Source organism: Psammomys obesus, unplaced genomic scaffold (genome assembly GCF_907164565.1).
Source record: "Psammomys obesus unplaced genomic scaffold, mPsaObe1.curated_primary_1811, whole genome shotgun sequence".
NCBI lineage: Eukaryota > Metazoa > Chordata > Mammalia > Rodentia > Muridae > Psammomys > Psammomys obesus.
Window position 1 is genome coordinate 3900065 of NW_026596125.1, and position 17761 is coordinate 3917825.

Below are 17761 nucleotides of genomic sequence, written 5' to 3' on the forward strand. Positions count from 1 at the left end.
CACACACACACACACACACACACACACACACACACACACACACACACGCAGTAGGGTATGAGCACTTACTGTATTTATTCTAGACATGTGAGCAATATTTTTTTTTTAATGTGTGTGAGTGTTTTGCTTGAATGTATACATGTGTCCCACAGTCCCACATACACCCACGCCTGGTGCTCACAAAGGCCAGAAGAGGGTGTTGGCTACTCTGGAAATGGAGTTATAGGAGGTGGTGAGCCATGATGGTGCTTGGAACTAAACCTGAGCCGTCTGTGAGCACAGCTTTGACTGCTGAGCCGGCCCCTGGGTGATGTCTTGGCTTAGCCACTATGGGATCTAAAGCTCAGAGAGCCTAAGCAATTTGCCTGAAACAACACCGTTGGTAGATACTGGGGCTGAGATTTGAACCCAAGACACACCCACTCTAACACTTGTTTCCTTCTGCAGTGCGTGCTGTTGCTGGGTAACTCGCAGTAAAGGTCACAGCTGGTACTCAAAGACCAGCTCAATAGGAAGCCTAGAGATTTCTAGTGAGGAAGTTTTCAACTGGTTAAAGGGGTATCAAGAGATTAAGCAACAGCTCCAAGAGGACTCCTCATGGTCCAGGCGAGGAGAGCTGTGAGAATGCAAATGGTAAGGAGGACCAGAGCTGGTTTCAGAGAGCTCACAGGGCACATTACAACACGCCAAGCAGAATAAACAGTCTGGTGATGGCTAGGAGCTTCCAGTGATAAGGAGCTGCAGAGAGGAAACAAAGTTCAGCCAGGAGCAGATGTGGGGGAGGGGAGGGGAGCCGCATCCAAACCCACACAAGGAATCGCAATCAGACATTCTCTGTGAGCTGGTCACCTAATCCCAGTCACTTCAGACAGAAATGAATTCACAGACAGAAGAGAAGAAAGATTAGCTGCCAAATTCCTCCGCCTCCCCGATGAAGCCGGGCTTGATCTCATTTTTATCTTCCTAAGTGCAGGTACATGGAGCCAGCTTTGTCCAAATAGTGGCCTGGAACTTTTGAGGAGCTCGGGATGAAATGCTGGCATACCTGGGTTTGTGATGGGAGTTTATCTCTTTGGGCTTTGAATGCCCAAGTAGAAACCTAAGCAGGCAGCCATTCTGTGGGAACCCTAGGAAAGAAAGCGTCCTTCTGGAGGGAGGGCATGAGGGGGTCCTCCAGACGACCCATGTCTTACCCAGTTCCATCCCTTAACCTCTTGCCATAACCTGGGCCCCTGGGCCCACACCTGGCCAGAACAACACAGGCTGGGTAGCCTGAGGAGAGCCCAAAATAGAAACAAGTTCATCAAATAAAGTGCTGAAGACACAAAGCGAGGAAGAGTCCGCGTGGACGGACTCCTGACATTCCCACTTTGGGGATCGCTAAGGGGAGGCTGTGGAGGTGAAATGGAGTACAGCTATCCTAGCGGGTGCAAAGCGCAGCAACAAACTGAAGGCAGCTTCTGCATTGCACAGGAGCACCAGGGCTCCTTACGCCGATTAAACTGTACTATCAAGAAAAGAAGAACTGTCACACAAGGCAATGCTTCTTCTCCGCTGAGGTCGAGGGAAGTTTAGGGACTGAGAAAAACTTGCCAGGAAGAGAACTTGTAGCATTGTGCCACAGGAGCAACCATGCTGTCCTTGCAAGAATAAGAACATTAGCATAAGGATGGAAAGGGGTTTGCAACTGGGGGCAGCTGACAACCAAGAGAAAAAGAACTCCCATGAGAAGGCTCTTGCTTGAGGGTCACAGCACATCATTTGTGACACTACGTGTAAAACCGTTGCTCTGCAAAATACCCCTCCCCCCAAATATCATGCCTCCAGATTGGACTGATGCAAACACACTTAGGGGCCAAGGTTCTGAGCAAACATCAGCACACTTAGTGATGCTACCGCCATCCATGACACCTAGTTCCAGGATGCATCTTTAACCTGCCAGAAGGCCGGCTGGATTCCTACCTTGGGGCTTCTTCCTTCTCTGCACAAACTCTGAGCGTCTCAGGGTGCTGGGAGCCGTGCGGCGGAAGCAGCTATTCCTTGCCCAAGTCTCAGAACCAGTTAAGGCTCTCACCTCCCCCAAGTGCCAGGTACTTTCTAACGCAGGGCCTGCAGCAATCCCAAAGGGCCAGTCTCCCTGCTCTCCCCTGGGATGCTGCTGTGGACCTTCAGTGACGGCTCCTCTGCCACTAGCTGCCCTCATCCCCAGTCGGTCAAAGTCATCGTAGTCCAAATCATCTCCTCGATAGGAAGAGTCAACTTGTCTGTAATGATGAGAGTCAGGGTTCGTAGGGAAAGTATCGTAGTCTTCATTTTCTGTATCTGAATTAGCCAGATCCACGGGAAAGGTCCTTGCTTTGGGATAGATGTTATTACTTTGGCAAACCTTCCTGTCTTCTTCATCGTACTGAACAAATCCTTCGCCTCCATCCAAATCTGGAAGGTCCAGAGACTCACCATTGGTAGAAGGCCCAGGAACGTGACATGCTGTGTTATGATCTCCATAATCTAAGCTAATTCCTTTACAAGCCTCAGGACTGTAATTAAAATTCCCCAGGCCCACGTAGCAGTTCTGAGGTTGATGTAAATTCCCCAAAGAGTCACCCGAGTCCCGGTAACCATTTCTTCGTCTGGCTTTCTGCAGGTCCTCGGGATTATAAATCAGGTCCTTACAATCTACACAGCCATTCACCTTCCCACATCCTCCGGCTGCCAGGCACCCAGCTGGGCTTCCCAGAAGCAAACGCTCCTCTGTCCCAGGCCTGAGATTTGCACCATCTATGTCTTCTCCATTCCTGTAGCCAGCAGAGCTTTCTGAGAAGGGACTGTCCTTTCTGTTTCCATTTGTGTCCCCAGAGTCCATATAGTTTGGTTCACTCTGCTCAAAATCCCAGTACCCACAATCCCTTTTTCTGTAGGGCCGATTCCTCCTCTTGGCCCAGCAAGTAGAGTCCAGGTCATTTTCTGCATGGAGCCCAATCTGCTCAGCCAAGTTCCTTTTCCGGAGGCTCCTACAGTCTTCATACTCCCAGGTGGAGCCCCAAGGCCCCGTCTGCCCCGATCTTCTTTCCTTCCCAATCTCATGTGCTTCACTCATGTTCGATATGATCACGGGTTTTACTTCTCTGTTCCATGGGCCTGGGTCCGAAGCTCAGAACAGGTGCAGTCTAGCCCAAGGCTGGGTCTGTCCTTAAAATGTCTTCCGGAGCACCGGAGTCTTCCTGTTGCTGTGGCTGGAGTGCAGGGCAATGTGGAGTCATTTCAACTTCAGGATCCAATCAGTGAGCTACTCTATCTTCTCCTCAGAGGCCAGGAGATAATTAGTAACCAGAATCCATGTGATTGGTGTTGGCAGCTTTGTTGGTGTTTCCCCGAGCTGGTTAGACTGGCTTGGCTGCTTTATGCACTGAAGGTACAGGCATTCTGATGCCCTCAAGGTCTTGTGGAAAAGAAGGCAGTGTGAAAGAGAAAGAGCTCCCTTTCAAAGCCCAGGCCAGGGTCTTAGGTCAGTCTGCCGACTCGCTTTCCTGAAGCCACTGGGATGAGAACAAATGCTTACAAGGGCAATTCAAACTGGTGCTCTAGACCCCACTGGAAGCCAAGTTTTCTAAGCCTTGGACCTCTGAAACTCTTCTCTGAAAAGTACAGCTCCCCTGTCTCCAGTGTTCTGCTGCTGTAGGAGCCCAGCGACCAGGCAGTACACACTCAAACCCCTGGCCACTCAAGCTCCAGCTGCTGGAAGCCATCCCACTGAAGAAGGCATAGGTATTCCTATCACCCTCTCTGTCACAGCAATCATGGTGTGCAGTCTCTTGTTTAGAGACACAGTTTTGTTCCCTTTTCTTAGAGACTCTTCTTATCAGAAAGCATCAAACCATCCATTTTCTTTTTCTTTTTTTCTTTTCGAGATAGGGTTTCTCTGTGTAGCCCTGGCTATACCGGACTCACTTTGTAGACTAGGCTGACCTCAAACTCACAGAGATCTGCCTGCCCCTTCCTCCCTGAGTGCTGGGATTACAGGCCTGTGCCACCGCATCCAGCTAAACCATCCATTTTCTGAAATTATTTTCTATTCAATTTATACACTATATTTAAGAACTAGAGAATCTGGCTAGAAACCATAGGCATGAAAGTGCCTATGGGAATTGAGCAAGTTTCAGATAGACAGACAGACAGACAGACAGATAATAGATAGATCTTATACGTGAACACGGAGGAAAAGATAAACAAAAGGATGCTCACATGAGACATCACAAAAGGCATACACAATAAAATAAAAGGCACATGGCTAGTGCTACATAACAAATGCAATCAGCAATAGCAATACCCTCACACTGGGAGAGGCTTCACACGGGCCTCAACTGGATCGCTCTTCAGCTGCCTGCTCAGCCATTAGACAGACAAGAACAATCTCATTAACTTGTTTCTAACTCATAGTTTTGGAGTAGTGTAAAGAACTCGGAGAGACGGGAGTAATATTCCCTGTCCATAATTCAGTGTTTACCTCCCACTTATAAATTGTACGTTCTCTGTAGGACTCAACTGGCCCATCGACAAGATGGCTTCAGTGACTCCTCTACTCTCTCAGCCCTAACAGTCCTCGGTTCTACTTTTCCCTCACAACTTCCTAACTCGGTTCTTGAAAACAGTCTGTGTCTTCCTTTGATGGCTGTGGGACATACACACCAGGCAAGCATGCTATCACTGAGCTGTGTCTCCAGTCCTCTCTTTCCCTTTGCCTTTGTTGCTGTTGTTGTTTGAGGCAGGTTTCTGTGTGGCCTTGGCTGTCTTGGAACTCCTCATGTAGACCAGGCTGGCTTTGAACTCACAGAAAGTCCTATCTCCACACCTCCTGGGATTAAAGGTGGGCACCATCACCCTGCCTCCTCTCTTTTTAGCTTCAGAAAGGGGCTCAGTAAGTTACTCAAGCTGGTCTTGAACTCATGCTGTAGCTCAGGCAGACTTTGAATGTGCGAGCCTCCTTCCTCACCTGCTTGCCTAAGCTGAGCTTTCAGGCCTGTGCCACCGTGCTTGGATCCTTGTTAGCTGGTCAAAACTTCTGACCTTTCCCTGAGATTCAGCCCATGTATTCTCTGCTCATGAATCTTTCAATCAGCAACAGCAGGGACAGTCCCTGCCACTCTGACTTCAGTGTGTGTTTGTGTATGTGTGTCTGTGTTCATGTATGCATGTATGTGTATGACTGTGTTCACATGTGTCTGTGTGAACATGTATCTGTGTATGAGCACATATGTGTGTATACATGAGTGTGTGCAAGCTATGATTGTTGCTGCAAGTCAAGAAAAATGTCCTGTTTGATCTTCACTATACTTCAAAGTAAGTAAGCAATTATTTTTACCATAGATAAAAAAAAATAATCCATTTGGGCGTGGTAAGGAATGCCTCTAATTCCAGCATTGGGAGTTCAAGGTCATCCTGGCTAAAAAGCAAGTTCAAAGCAGGTGTGAGCTCCACGAGACTCTGGGCACTGGAATAACTTGTCTGCTAGAGGGGCGCAGGCCTGCTTGTCCTCATGGGCCAGAGGGAAACATGGTTACAGCTAACGTTTACATTCCGCCGTGTTACCACGCTAGCGCTGTTACAGACACGGATGTCACAGAGGCAGGGCTGCCCTCCAGCCTGCCCCACCGTTCCCTCATCTCCCCCTTCCACATACCAGCATCCAGATCCCCGCAGGAGCACACAGCACTGTGTGCTGACCGAGTCAGGGACCTATGAAGTTAAGACCGTGACTTGCTCACCTAATAGGCAACTGTGTTTGGAAGAACAGCTTTATGCAAAACAACAGCAAAATCTACAGAGAACTCACCAGACGATGAAGCTGTTTTCATTTTTGAGACAGGGTCTTGCTACATAGACCAAGCAAGTCTGAAACTCACAGAGATCCACCTGCTGCTGCTTCCTGGGTCCTGGGATTAAAGGGATGTGCCATCACATTTGGCTAATTTCTTCTTTCCTTCCTTCTTTTCTTTCCCTTTTGTTTCTTTCTTTCTTAAAGATTCGCTTTATTTGTTAAATTCTGTATATTCACGTGTGTCTGTGTGTGATATGTGTACATGAGTGCAGGTACCCATCGTTTCCAGCCTCCGTGTGGGTGCTAAAAGAAGAACCTGAATCTTCTTCCAGAGCAATCCATGTTCCTAACTGCTATGCCATCCCTTCAGACCTGGCTGTTACGTTCTTACATGTGAAATAAGAAAGTAAATGTCTCTCTGCTTTCAAGTCTAAAATTCAATGATCTTGCTTATTTCTAATCCAACTGAAAACAAAAATTAATTTTCTGTGTTCAGGAAGGCACAAGTCTTTAATCCCAGAAGTTTGTGGCAGCCTGGTCTACACAGCAAATTTTAGGCCAGCCTGAGCTACATAGTGGGACTCAGTCTCAAAAATAAACCAAAACAACAACAAAAAGATTAATCACCCTAGTTGGGCACTGCGCTATACACCTATAATAATTCTAGTTAGTGGTGGAGGTGAAAGGGGAATCTCAAATTTGAGAGCAGCTAGAGATATACATGAGATACTATTTTAAAGTGGGAAGGGGCAGTGAGCTAGCTCAGGTAAAACAGATAAAAGCATTTGCCATCAAACCTGTAAGCTGAGTTCAACCCTGCATGGCTGAAGGAGAGAACTGAGCAATGAAAGTTGTCCTCTGACCTCTACCTATGTCAGGGCACATACATGAATGTAATTTTTAAATTTCCGGGAAAAAAAGGTGGGGGATCTGTTGAGCTAGCTCATCTGTAAAGGTGCTTGCCACCTGATAGACTGGGTTCAAACTCCCAAACCCACGAGGGAAAGAGAAAAACAACTGCAAGTTGTGCTCTACAAGCAGAAATACACATACACATACACACACACACACACACACACACACACACACGAGAGAGAGAGAGAGAGAGAGAGAGAGAGAGAGAGAGACATGTTTGGAAAACAAAGTTCTTTAGCAACTGAGCAACTGTATCTTTGATAAAGCAAGCATGATAAGAAAGAGCACACCCAGTAAGTCGGCCAAGAGAAAAGATAGAGAGAGAAAACTAAATTACAGGTAAGGAGACGCCACTTGAGAAAGATCAGAGGAAGACGACTGACCTGAGGAAATGTCGCAGGGTAAGTGAGGTGAGCTGCTGCTTGCAGTCTGTGCTGCAGACCGAACCAGGGCGTCCCACAGGCTAGACGACTACGCTACCATTGAGCGGCTTACACCCCAGCCCTGCTCGGCACTTTTTTGTTTCTGAGACAGGTTACCTAGGCTGGCCTTGAACTCACTCTGTAACAAACAACCTAGGCAAGCCAGGAGCTAGTGATCCCCCTCCTTCAGCCTCACCGGCAACTGGGATTACACACCTATGCCAGAGCCCAGACTGGGCTCAAACTCACAGCCATCTGCCTGCCTCTGCCTCCCCGAGGGCTGGGGTCACAGGCATGCGCCACCATGCCAGTGCAGTTTAAGGATACAGTTTACAGGAGGATGCAAAGAACCGGGGCTTTTCCTACCCTCCTTCGACGCAGAAGCTTCCAGACTGACAGGCTACAAACAAGAGGGAAAGGAAGAACAGCACACAGGTTTTGTCAGCTGGGACTGCGGCTGCTGCTCAAGCCTGGAATGGGCATCCGTTACCTGCTCTTCTGCCCCCCCACACACACCCATTTTTATGAGACAGGGTGTCAATATGTAGCCGTGGCTGGCCTGAAACTCACTATATAGACCAGGCAAGCCCAGAACTCAGAGTAGCTGGGTCACTTTCTCCTTCGGAAACTCTTCCTTTACTTGGCTTTCCTTCCACTCCACTGGCTCTCCTGTGCTGGTCCCACTCTCTAGACACTGGGATGCTCTGGGTCAGAATCTTTTCTAACCCAAGTTAGTTGGCATGCAGTTTTGATTCAAGAAAAACGGAGCTAGGGGTTGCAGCCACAGCCAGGAAAGTGCTTGCCAAGGGAGCATGAGGACCTGAGTTTGACCCCCAGAACACACAAAAGCTGCATGCTGTGGTACATGTTTCTAAAACCAGCATGGGGAAGTGGAGACAGGTGGAGCCTGGGGCTTCTGAACCTGCCAGCCTAGCCTGACTGGGAAGCTCAACACCTAAGGTTGGCCTTGTGTGTCAGCCACCCCCTGCACACACACACACACACACACACACACACACACACACACACACACACCACAGGCACACGCGTGGCCACTATCAGGAGTGTGGTTCCTACTCTTGTTCAGCATGGCTGCCTCTAGGCTGAGGCTGGTAAGGAAACTTGAAAAGCAGATCCTGCTGTATGGTTAACTTTAGCCCCCGGCTGCCTGGAGCCAGGATCTGGGAATGAAGGGACAGAAAGGTACTTATGGTCAAATGGAAGAGTCTCAGCTCTGGTGAAGAGAATGCTGGCTGGGGGTGGGGAGGACAGAAAAGGAAAGTCTGGGAGCACGGGGATATAAGAAGACTGTGTGTGTGTGTGTGTGTGTGTGTGTGTGTGTGTGTGTGTGTGTATACACACACGCATGCGCTACACGTGCATACAGGTGCCTACAGAGGTCAGGAGAGACGTAGGACGCCCTCGACCTGGAGTTATGGGCTGCTGTGAGCAGCCCGAGTAAGTGGTAGGAAACATGTAACATTTCAATTATTGCTTTTCACCAAATCTCAGAAATCATGTCTGACAACATTATCATTACTGTGGGTACAGTGGCGCAGTATGTTTGGACTTGAATTCCAGCCCTACAATTTGCTCACTGTGAGACGCTGGGCAAACCTTGGTTTCCTGTCTGTCAGTCATGGGCAGTTCAGAAGACGAGGTGTCTGAAACTACCCTGCGTGTGTTTTAAAGCCATGAGAGCAGTTAGTGGTAACTACAATTAGCACCCACTCAGTTTCTATGTAACCAGACAGCTAATCCGCCAATTTGAAGGCTCGGTTCTTCCTAGATCTCTTTTCTCTTTAGCTACACACGTTTTCTTGTGTGTTCCCATTCATTCACAGAATGCTCCTTCCCGCGACAAACCTGACCGAAGGGTGTGGCTTTAAACAGCATCCCTGTGCGGCTGTAACCCTACAGCAGGCTTTAGACTTGCAATCCTCCTGCCTCCGTCTCCCGTGTAGCTGAGATTACAGGTCTGTCTGTCCCTGCAATCTCTCTGTGCTCACGATGCCCACTCAGGGCTCCAGCCCTGAAGCCCTGAACTCAGATAACCCAATCAGTACTTTAAAACTAGCATGAGGAAGTGGAGACAGGTAGGGCCTGGGGCTTCTTAGGCCCTGACCTCTGTCTCTTCCTGTCATAGTTTCTGTCACCTTGACATGGACCTAAATGCATTCGGGAAAAGGGATCTCAGTGGGGAAATTTCCTCCATCAGACTGGCCCGGGGCATGTCTGTTCACTGATAGAGGAGGGCTCAACCCAGAGTGGGCAGTGCCAGGCCCCAGGAGGTGAACCTGGGATGTATAAACCAGCAGGGGAGATAGCCAAGAGGGGCAAGCCAGTGAGCATTGCTCCTCCAGGGCCTCTCCGTTCTGCCAGGGCGTCCTGTGATAATGGAGGGTGACCTGAAAGCTAAAATAAACTCTTTATATCCCAGGTTGATTTTGGTCTTGGTGTCTGCAACAGCAACAGAAAGAGAACCAGGACACCGCCCCCTCACCATCCAGCCCCACCTGAACCTTTACGGTCTCGATCAACGGCAACTCAGTCCCTGCATCGGCTCACATTCTCGTCACCCGCTTCTTCTCATTCTCTTGCTTCTCACACCCAGCCCACTGGCAAGTCCAGTTGGCTCAGATTCAAATAGCCCTAGGACTGAGCTATTTCACCCCGCTGCTCTACCCCAGCCCGGGTGGCTGGCATTTCTTCTCTGGATCACAGCAGTGGCCTCATAACTGGTTTCTCTGTCTAGTGTCTGTCTGGTTTCTTTTCTCCCGGGCTCCTTTCCTTCTGAAACATTACACATTTATTCGATTTTTGTTAGCCTCTCTCACAGTAAGGGCAGAGGGCCACTGCTGTCGCTTCAAGAATCCACGCTGACTAGCACAGGAACTCAGTGGATGAAGGAAAGCTGCCCTGCCTTTTCGGGCCTGCGACGTTTAGAAAAGGACAGGGAGAGAGCACACTGAACGAGCAACGGCGTGACCGGTGTCTCCTGCCAGCTCGAGCTCTTCTGCTCTGCCCTGCAAAGCCTGTAAACTCGGAAGGACCCGGGTCTATGGCAGTTTCCCGCCCTGTGCCTGGCCCTGAGCATGAGGAAATAAATGTTTGCAAGGTCACCCGACAGACTGCAAAGAATGGTGACTCACAGGTCATCATAAGCAAGAAAACAGTCCTACGCTACGCTAGACCGTCAGCCCTAAAAGGAAACACTAGTCAGTATTCTGACTTCACAGACTGTTCACAGGTTCAGACTCTGGTTGCTGTTTTGTACCTGGATAAAATCCAGTTGAATTAACCAGGGTCATTTGTACCGGGCCAACGCCCTGAAGCAGATGTCACGTGGGTTAAGGATCCTTGCTTTTTTTCCTACGCACTGACAGACTAGAAAAAGAACAGATTGTTATTGTCTTGCATTCAGTCCTTGGGGGAAGGATACTAGGATTGAATGAAGAGCCTTGTACAACCTAAGCATACAGTTTTCACTGACCTACACCCCGGCCCGGCTCTACACAAACCTTCATTACCTTTTGAAAAAAGAGAGAGCACAAATTGATTCGACTATCTCATTCATTCGTTCATTCATTCATTCATTCCTGAGACAGGGTCTCACTATGTAGCCCTGGCTGGCCTGGAACTCACAGAGACCCCACTGCCTCTGCCTCTCAAGTGCTGAAGTTACATGCATATGCTACCACAATTGGCCCAGGTTTTGCAATTTTCCCCTATCCTACTATTTGGAAAAAAAAACCAGAAATACTATACCAGAAACATTTCAAGGAGTTTTCAGAATAAGAAGGTTGTTTTAGAGAGAGGAAACCTAAATTTCATATTTTGACTATCTGTCTAGAATATCAGAGATCACTTTAGTGTAGGAAGTACATGGTTGTTCATTTTAAGCAATCTTCCAATCGTTAGTCTGTTGGCTTCAGTGAGCCTCAGATCACACCCAATGTTTTGATGAAAATATTACTTTCCTTAAAGACATACTCTGACCTCATTTACAAGTCATCATTAAAAAAATCACTCTGAGAACAGGGTGTGGCAGCACACAGGCCTGCTATCCTAGCACTCAGGGAGGCTAAGGCAGGAGAATCAAAAGTTGAAGGTCAGGGGCTGGGGAGATGGTCCAGTTGGTAAGAGGGCTTGCTGCCCAAACATAAGGACCTGAGTTCCAGTCCTCAACACCCACATTAAACAAACAAATGAGCCCAGCCTAGCACATGGGACTGTAACCTCAGGGCTGCAGGTTTGTGTATACGTGTGATTGGGAGTTGAGGGAGGTGAGTAGGCTGAGGCAGGAGGACTGCTGGGACTTGCTGGCCAGCTGGCCTAGCCAAACAACGGTGAGCTCCAGGTTCAGTGAGATAAAGCAGGAAGTGGTAGGCAGGGCTACCTGACACCTTCCTCTGATCTTGGAATGCATGTGCCTGGGCCCACGTATGTGCATACACAGGCATACCCCCCCCCCCACACACACCCACCACACGCAAACCAGTCTGGAGTATACAGTGAGACTGCGTCTCACATCAACACTGTGAGTGGCTCTTGTTGATCTCTTCCCTGACATTACATTAGCGACTAGAAGGGCTGGCTAGAAGCAAGGTTTGCGACTCGTGGGCAGCTGAGTCACTCTGTAGTGAGGGCGAACAGTGGGGTTCTGGCACTGGCCCACACTGAGAGAAGCCTGTAGGTGTGATTCAAAGGCTGCAGGACAGGGAGTGTGATTAACTAGAGGCCAGTGTCAGAAGGCTCACCAGAGTTTCAGACAGGCACACGTGAGCGATAGCATGAGTGTGCCTTTCTTACCAATCAATGTGAGCCCATGCTTGGCTCATACCAAACGCCAGCATTTGATGAATGAAGAATGCATGCTCACAGAGACGATGTGTCAAATTCAGGTACGTGAGCCTCACCGAGAGATAAAAAAGGACCCTGAATACTAGAATGAGCCTCTCCCAGGGCACCACTCAGGGGCTCTGACGGGAACTTCAAATGTAACAAGCTCTAAAAAACCTAAAAGTCAGCATGGTGGCACACACCTTGAGTCCCAGAACTCTGGAGGCAGAGATAGGTGGAACTCTAGGTTCAGGCCAGCCTGGTCTACAGAGTGAGTTCCAGAACTGTCAGGGCTACACAGTGAAACCCTGTCTCAATAAAACACCAAAGCAAAGAAAAAAACCCCAAAAGTTTGAGGACCAACTCTCTTGTGTTTGCTGCCTAGGGAGCCAACATATTTAAGGGCATGGTACTTTAGATACGGTCCCCGATTTGTTGACCCTCAACCTGTTTGACTAGACACTCCATGAGGCAAACAACACTTCTAGAACGTTCACCACTCTATACCCTGCTCTCAGCAGAATGCTTAAACTAAACCAGTTTTTCTAGGTGACACTGGCTTGACCTGAGTCCATAACAAATGACAGGGCCCTTCCCTGACCCATGACAGTCTATAACTGCCTCCTAGTGCTCTCTCGTAACTCCATATGACAACGTGAAAGTGTGCGTTTGTGAGCGCACACGCTCATGGCCTGCATGCTCAGGACAGCAACTCACACTTAGAAATACAACACATAACAGCAAGCTTATTTATGGTTTATGCAAACTTTGTAACTGGAATCTCACAACTGCCTGTAACTACAGCTCCATGGGATCTGAAGCCTTCCTCTGGCCTCCAAGGGCACTTACAATCATGGCATAATGGCATAGCCTCTCTCTCTCTCTCACACACACAAGCACACAGAAACAGAAATAAAAACACATCTTAAAAAAATAGTTCCATTAAGTCTCGGCATCTTTGAACCATGCACCAACTATCAAACAACGATGTTACCATATAAAAAGAAAAACTTTTCTTGTTTGTTTGTTTTTCAAGACAGGGTTTCTTTGAGTAACAGCCCTGGCTGTCCTGGAACTCACTGTGTAGACCAGGCTGGCCTCGAGCTCACAGAGATCAACCTGCCTCTGCCTCCCGAGTGCTGGGATTAAAGAAATCCTGAGGCCTTGAGAACTACTGATGGGCAGCATCAGATATGAAAACAAAACGGAACAAAGAGTCAAACTTGCTAGGGAGCGCCCTCATGACGTCATAGGCCAGGATCCCAGGAACAGCAGCCACAGGAGAGCTGTGTGGTCTGCACAGGGCTGGACATTTTGCTGCATTAACTGTCCGGCGAGCAGGCGAGCAGCCAGGCAGCTCTGCATTGGAAGCCCTCAGGACCCAGGAGTCCAAGCTCAAAATGACAGAGGCGAGTCACCAAGGTGGCTGGAATTCCCAGCACTCAAGAGGCTGAGGGATGACGAAGCACCTGTTCTGTGGCTCGTGGACAAATGCTCTCTTCAGCACAGGTGACCGGGGCCAGTTACACTGAACTTACCCTAGGATGCTTCCTGTTGCCTCATCTTGGAACTGGGCTATATTCCTTGGCATATTTCAGACGGAGGTTTCTTTACTTTCTCAGTACCATCTGCTTTCTGTCTTTCTGAAAATGACTCAATTTCAGGTCTTCCATTAATACTTTCTCTTAATGAATCCTTAAAAAATGTATGTATGTATAATCTATCTATCTATGTATGTATCATCTATATATCTGTCTGTCTGTCAATCTATTCATCCATCCTATCTATCTATTCATCCATCCATCAACTATTTTGCCTGCATGCATGGATACGTATTGTGTGCATGCCTAGTAGCCTCGAAGACCAGAAAAGGGTGCTGAATTTCCTGAAAGTGGAGTTACAAAAGGTCTGAGCCACATTGTGGCTGCTGGCAACCAAACCCAGGTCCTCTGTAAGAGCAACAAGTGCTGTAAACACTGAGCCATCTCCCCAGCCTTTAATGGAATTTTAAAATTATACTTTCTGTTCTCTGTTTTAGAGGTCTAAGGTTGAAAGGGAGTGTGTCCTTAACCCAGTCTCTCTTAACCATTCTTCTGTGCTCTTCCTCTTTTTTCCCTGAGATGGGACCTAGTTATACAGTCAAGATTAGCATTGAACTTGTGACAATTCTCCTGCTCCAGCCTCATGAGTGCACAGATTGAAGGCACATACCATTATGCTAGTGCCACTGTATATATTTCTCCCGTGAGTCTGATGAATGAGAAGTCTCCAGAGGGGAAGGGGAGATGGCTTGAAGAGCTTGCTGCATAAGCACAGGAACTCAATCCCTAGCACCCAGGTAAAAAGTCAGGTGTCGGGCACGTGCCTGTAATCTCAGCACTGGGGAAGCACAGGCAGGCGGGGCTCACCGGCCAGCAGGCACAGCCTAACGTGCAAGCTCTAGGCAAGTGGTTCTCAATCTGTGGGTCATGAAAAGATACCCAAATATCCTATATATCAGATACTTAGGTTATGATTCATAACAACAGCAAAATTACAGTTATGAAGTAGCAATGGAAAGAATTTTATGGTTGGGGTCACCACAACGTGAGGAGCTGTGTTAAAGGGTCGCAGCATTAGGAAGGTTGAGAACCACTGCTCTAGGCCAATGAGAGACCCTGTCTCAAAATACACAAGGTGGCAGCGGTTGAGTAACAATACCCAAAGTTGACCTCTGACCTAAACACGTAAGCACACATGCATGCATACCTACACATATGCCTGTACATGCCTGCAGGTACACCACACACACGCACACACACATCTTTGGAGACTAGCCGTTGCATATGCATTTTTAAATGTACAAGGTGGGGAGCAAGAGGCTATAATAGTGAAAAACAACAGCTTAAACCTCAGCTCTCTTGGCAGGGTATTTAATGGCTCCAGGTCTTAATTTTTCCCTCTATAAAGTGGCCACTTGAACACTTCCTATATGTACTCCTCAAAGGGCTGTGAAGCCTCTGTGCAAACAAATGGTAATAACAAATGTTTACTAATAAGTACAAAAAAACAAGCTATTGCTACTGAAATATGGCCTCTGATCATACATACAAATCCACGTTCTAGTTTTCTCAGGAGACTTGGCTTAGCAAGCTTCAGTTTCTTTTTAAAACTCATTAAGAATGACTTGGTTAGGGACTTCCTGTCTGCGGTGCACCGTGTCAGCCGAGTGCACACCCCTGAGGCTGGTTTCTCTGAGCAGCAAATGGACTCAGAGGACACCTCGGTCATTGATACGGCATGCCAGGGCACCTAATTAGGTGACTGAATGAGGAACTGGGTAACGGGCCTGTAGGTCTCTGAGGACCAGGAGGTTTCTCTCATAGCGAGGCCCTCACCGAGCCTCGGTGCCAGGAATCAGGGTCACTTACCCCTCAGCTGCTGCAGCTCCAGGTTCAGGCTCTGAATGGTGCTCTCGTAGAACCTGAGGTTCTCAAGCATCTCTGCCCTCGACGATTCATCTTGCTTTTCCTCTAACATCAAGTTCAGCTCTCCCTGAGCCCTGGTGTATATGTCCAAGTCATGTTCCACGTCCTGGATCCTCAGCAGCACAGAGGGGCACAGAGACGCTGGGCTCTTCTCCCCGTGCTCAGAGCCCTCCTCTGGGGTCTCCCAACCCAGATGGGCACAGGAGGAGGCTGGGGGCTTGGGGGAGGCTGTACTCATCCTCTGCTGTGCAGAAGGAGGCAGGGGAGCTGGGCGGGAGGGCCTCACAGCCAAGGGGGGTGCAGGTTTTGGTTTGGGGCTCTGGTCAACCACCAAGTGGGGATAAGTGGGGGTTGGGGTACAGGGTCTGGGTGGTGGTGGCCTCAGGGCCTTTCTCCTCTCGGGGAGATCCTGTGAGGGCGCTGACTTTGAGGAGCCTCTGACTATGTCCTTCTCTGAGCTGAAGTCCAGGATTGAAAAGCGGCGCACAATTTTATCAGGCTCCGTGCTGGGCCCTGACAGGCTCTTCTCAAACTCTATCAGCTGTTGGGTCAACTTGGAATCCAGGTCGATGATGTCCCCTTGTGGCCCCATAGTTGTTTCTATGGCAGGCCCCTTGTCTGGAAGCCCAGGCCTCCTCTCTGGTCTCCCTGGGGCAGGGTAGAGGCTGGAGGTGTTTTCTGCAGAGGTCTGGTGCTTCTGAGCATAGCTGGCTATAATGGGGTGGCAAAAGTGGCTAGGTCTGGCTATCCTGGAGGCCGTGAGGGAGGAGGCCCTGTGAAGGTGGGGCGCTGGCTTCTGGAGGGACCTACTCTGAGCATACGTCCTTTTGGGAGGCAGGCTGGAGTAGTCTCGGGGCCTGGCTTCCAGTGGGAGAAGCTCAGAGAACAGGTCTGAGTGTCGGTGGCTCCCTCCCGTTGTTAAATAATACTGGTTCTTCTGCACTTTGGGATGAAAAGGTTCCTGAGGCTGGGAAGAAACACCATTGACTATCTCGGAGGCGTCAGCTACAGAAAGGTCTTTAGCGAGAGGCCTTTCAAGATCCACACCTGGGGAGCTTCCTGGGTCGTCTCCATCCTGACCAGAGTTCTTATCCACAACACAGTCAGGGCCCACATAATCTAGAACGGGGGTTTGCTCGGAGAGACCATAGTCAGGCCTTTCTGCTTCACAGCCCTGGGGTTCGTGTCTTGCTTCCTCCACCTCTGGGCTCCCCAACCCGTCCCCAGAGCCTTCAGAGTTCTTGCGGGGGCTGCCTTCCTGGGGCAGGGCGGCGGTTTCCTCTGTCCTGGCGCTAGGACATATCTTCACAAAGCGATGGGGAAAGATGCCCGTCCTGCCCTTCAGACGTCCTTCCAGCCAGCCATCCTCCAAGGTCCCCAGAATTCGAATTTTATCGCCTATGTCAAAATCCAACTCATTCGGCTCCAGGGCTTCGAACCTGTAGAGGGCAATCCCATAGGTGCCCGGCGGGTGGTCGTCCTCGTCTGCCCCACTCTCCACCTCTGGAGAGACGTCTGCTTCACCGTTAACAACGCAATCGTCTCCACTTCCGGGATCCGCCGGCTCGCCCACCGTCCTTAGGGGCCCCAACAGCTCCACAAAACCTTCTGGGAAAATGCCCCTTCGGCCCTCTAACTCTCCTTCAAACCAGCCTGGCTCGGGAACTCCAATGATGGTGATCACGTCTCCTTCCCTGAAATCTAACTCCTCATCCAGCTGGGCAGAAAGGCCCATGAGGGCCCGAGCTTGCCCCATGGCGTATTCCGGGGCCTGGAGCGGCTGGGAGTGCCAGTGTCGGCTCCGAGAGGACAGGCAGAGCTCACGCACACAGGAGGATGGGAAGAAGCCCCGCGCGCCCCAGCAGCTTCGGCCCTGCAGCCATCCTGCCGCGGGAGTGCCATCAAGAATCACCAGGTCTCCTGAGGAGAGAGAAGCAAAAGTCAGGACCCTGGCCCGAACCAGGAGCAGCTCTGTGACCAGTAGTGCAGCCGCCTTTTCGTCATCGTTGAGCAGGACTGTACTGTGTGACCCCGGCTGCCGCCACGGTCCCCCTGCCTCAGCCTCCTGCGCGCTAGGCTTGCGTGTATATTCGTGAGGATTCTCTCCTTCTGCCACTGCATCCCGAAGGCTATAGCGCTCGGGTTGCTGGGTCTGGCAGCAGGTACCCTTACCTGCTGAGCCGACTCGCTGGCCCTGTAATAAGACCTTGGAAAAAAGTTCCAGTAACCAGCTCTTCCATTTTTGCAAATAACCAGTGTGTCAGGTTATCTTCACAAAACAGAAACCCAAAGTTACATTC

The 17761-nt window shown here is 49.5% G+C and overlaps 1 protein-coding gene across 2 annotated transcripts in view; it reads right to left on the bottom strand.

Annotated features, from left to right (window-relative positions):
• Dnmbp (dynamin binding protein) overlaps positions 1-17761 on the bottom strand; it is a 65163-nt gene that overhangs the window by 37290 nt on the left and 10112 nt on the right. The window contains exon 3 of one of the 2 annotated variants that reach the window (XM_055591536.1): positions 15405-17381. In XM_055591536.1, coding sequence (XP_055447511.1) covers positions 15405-17381 — 1977 coding nt within the window. Of the gene's footprint in view, positions 1-1962; positions 3234-15404; positions 17382-17761 lie in introns of those variants that run through there. The other variant, XM_055591537.1, reaches the window with a different exon arrangement.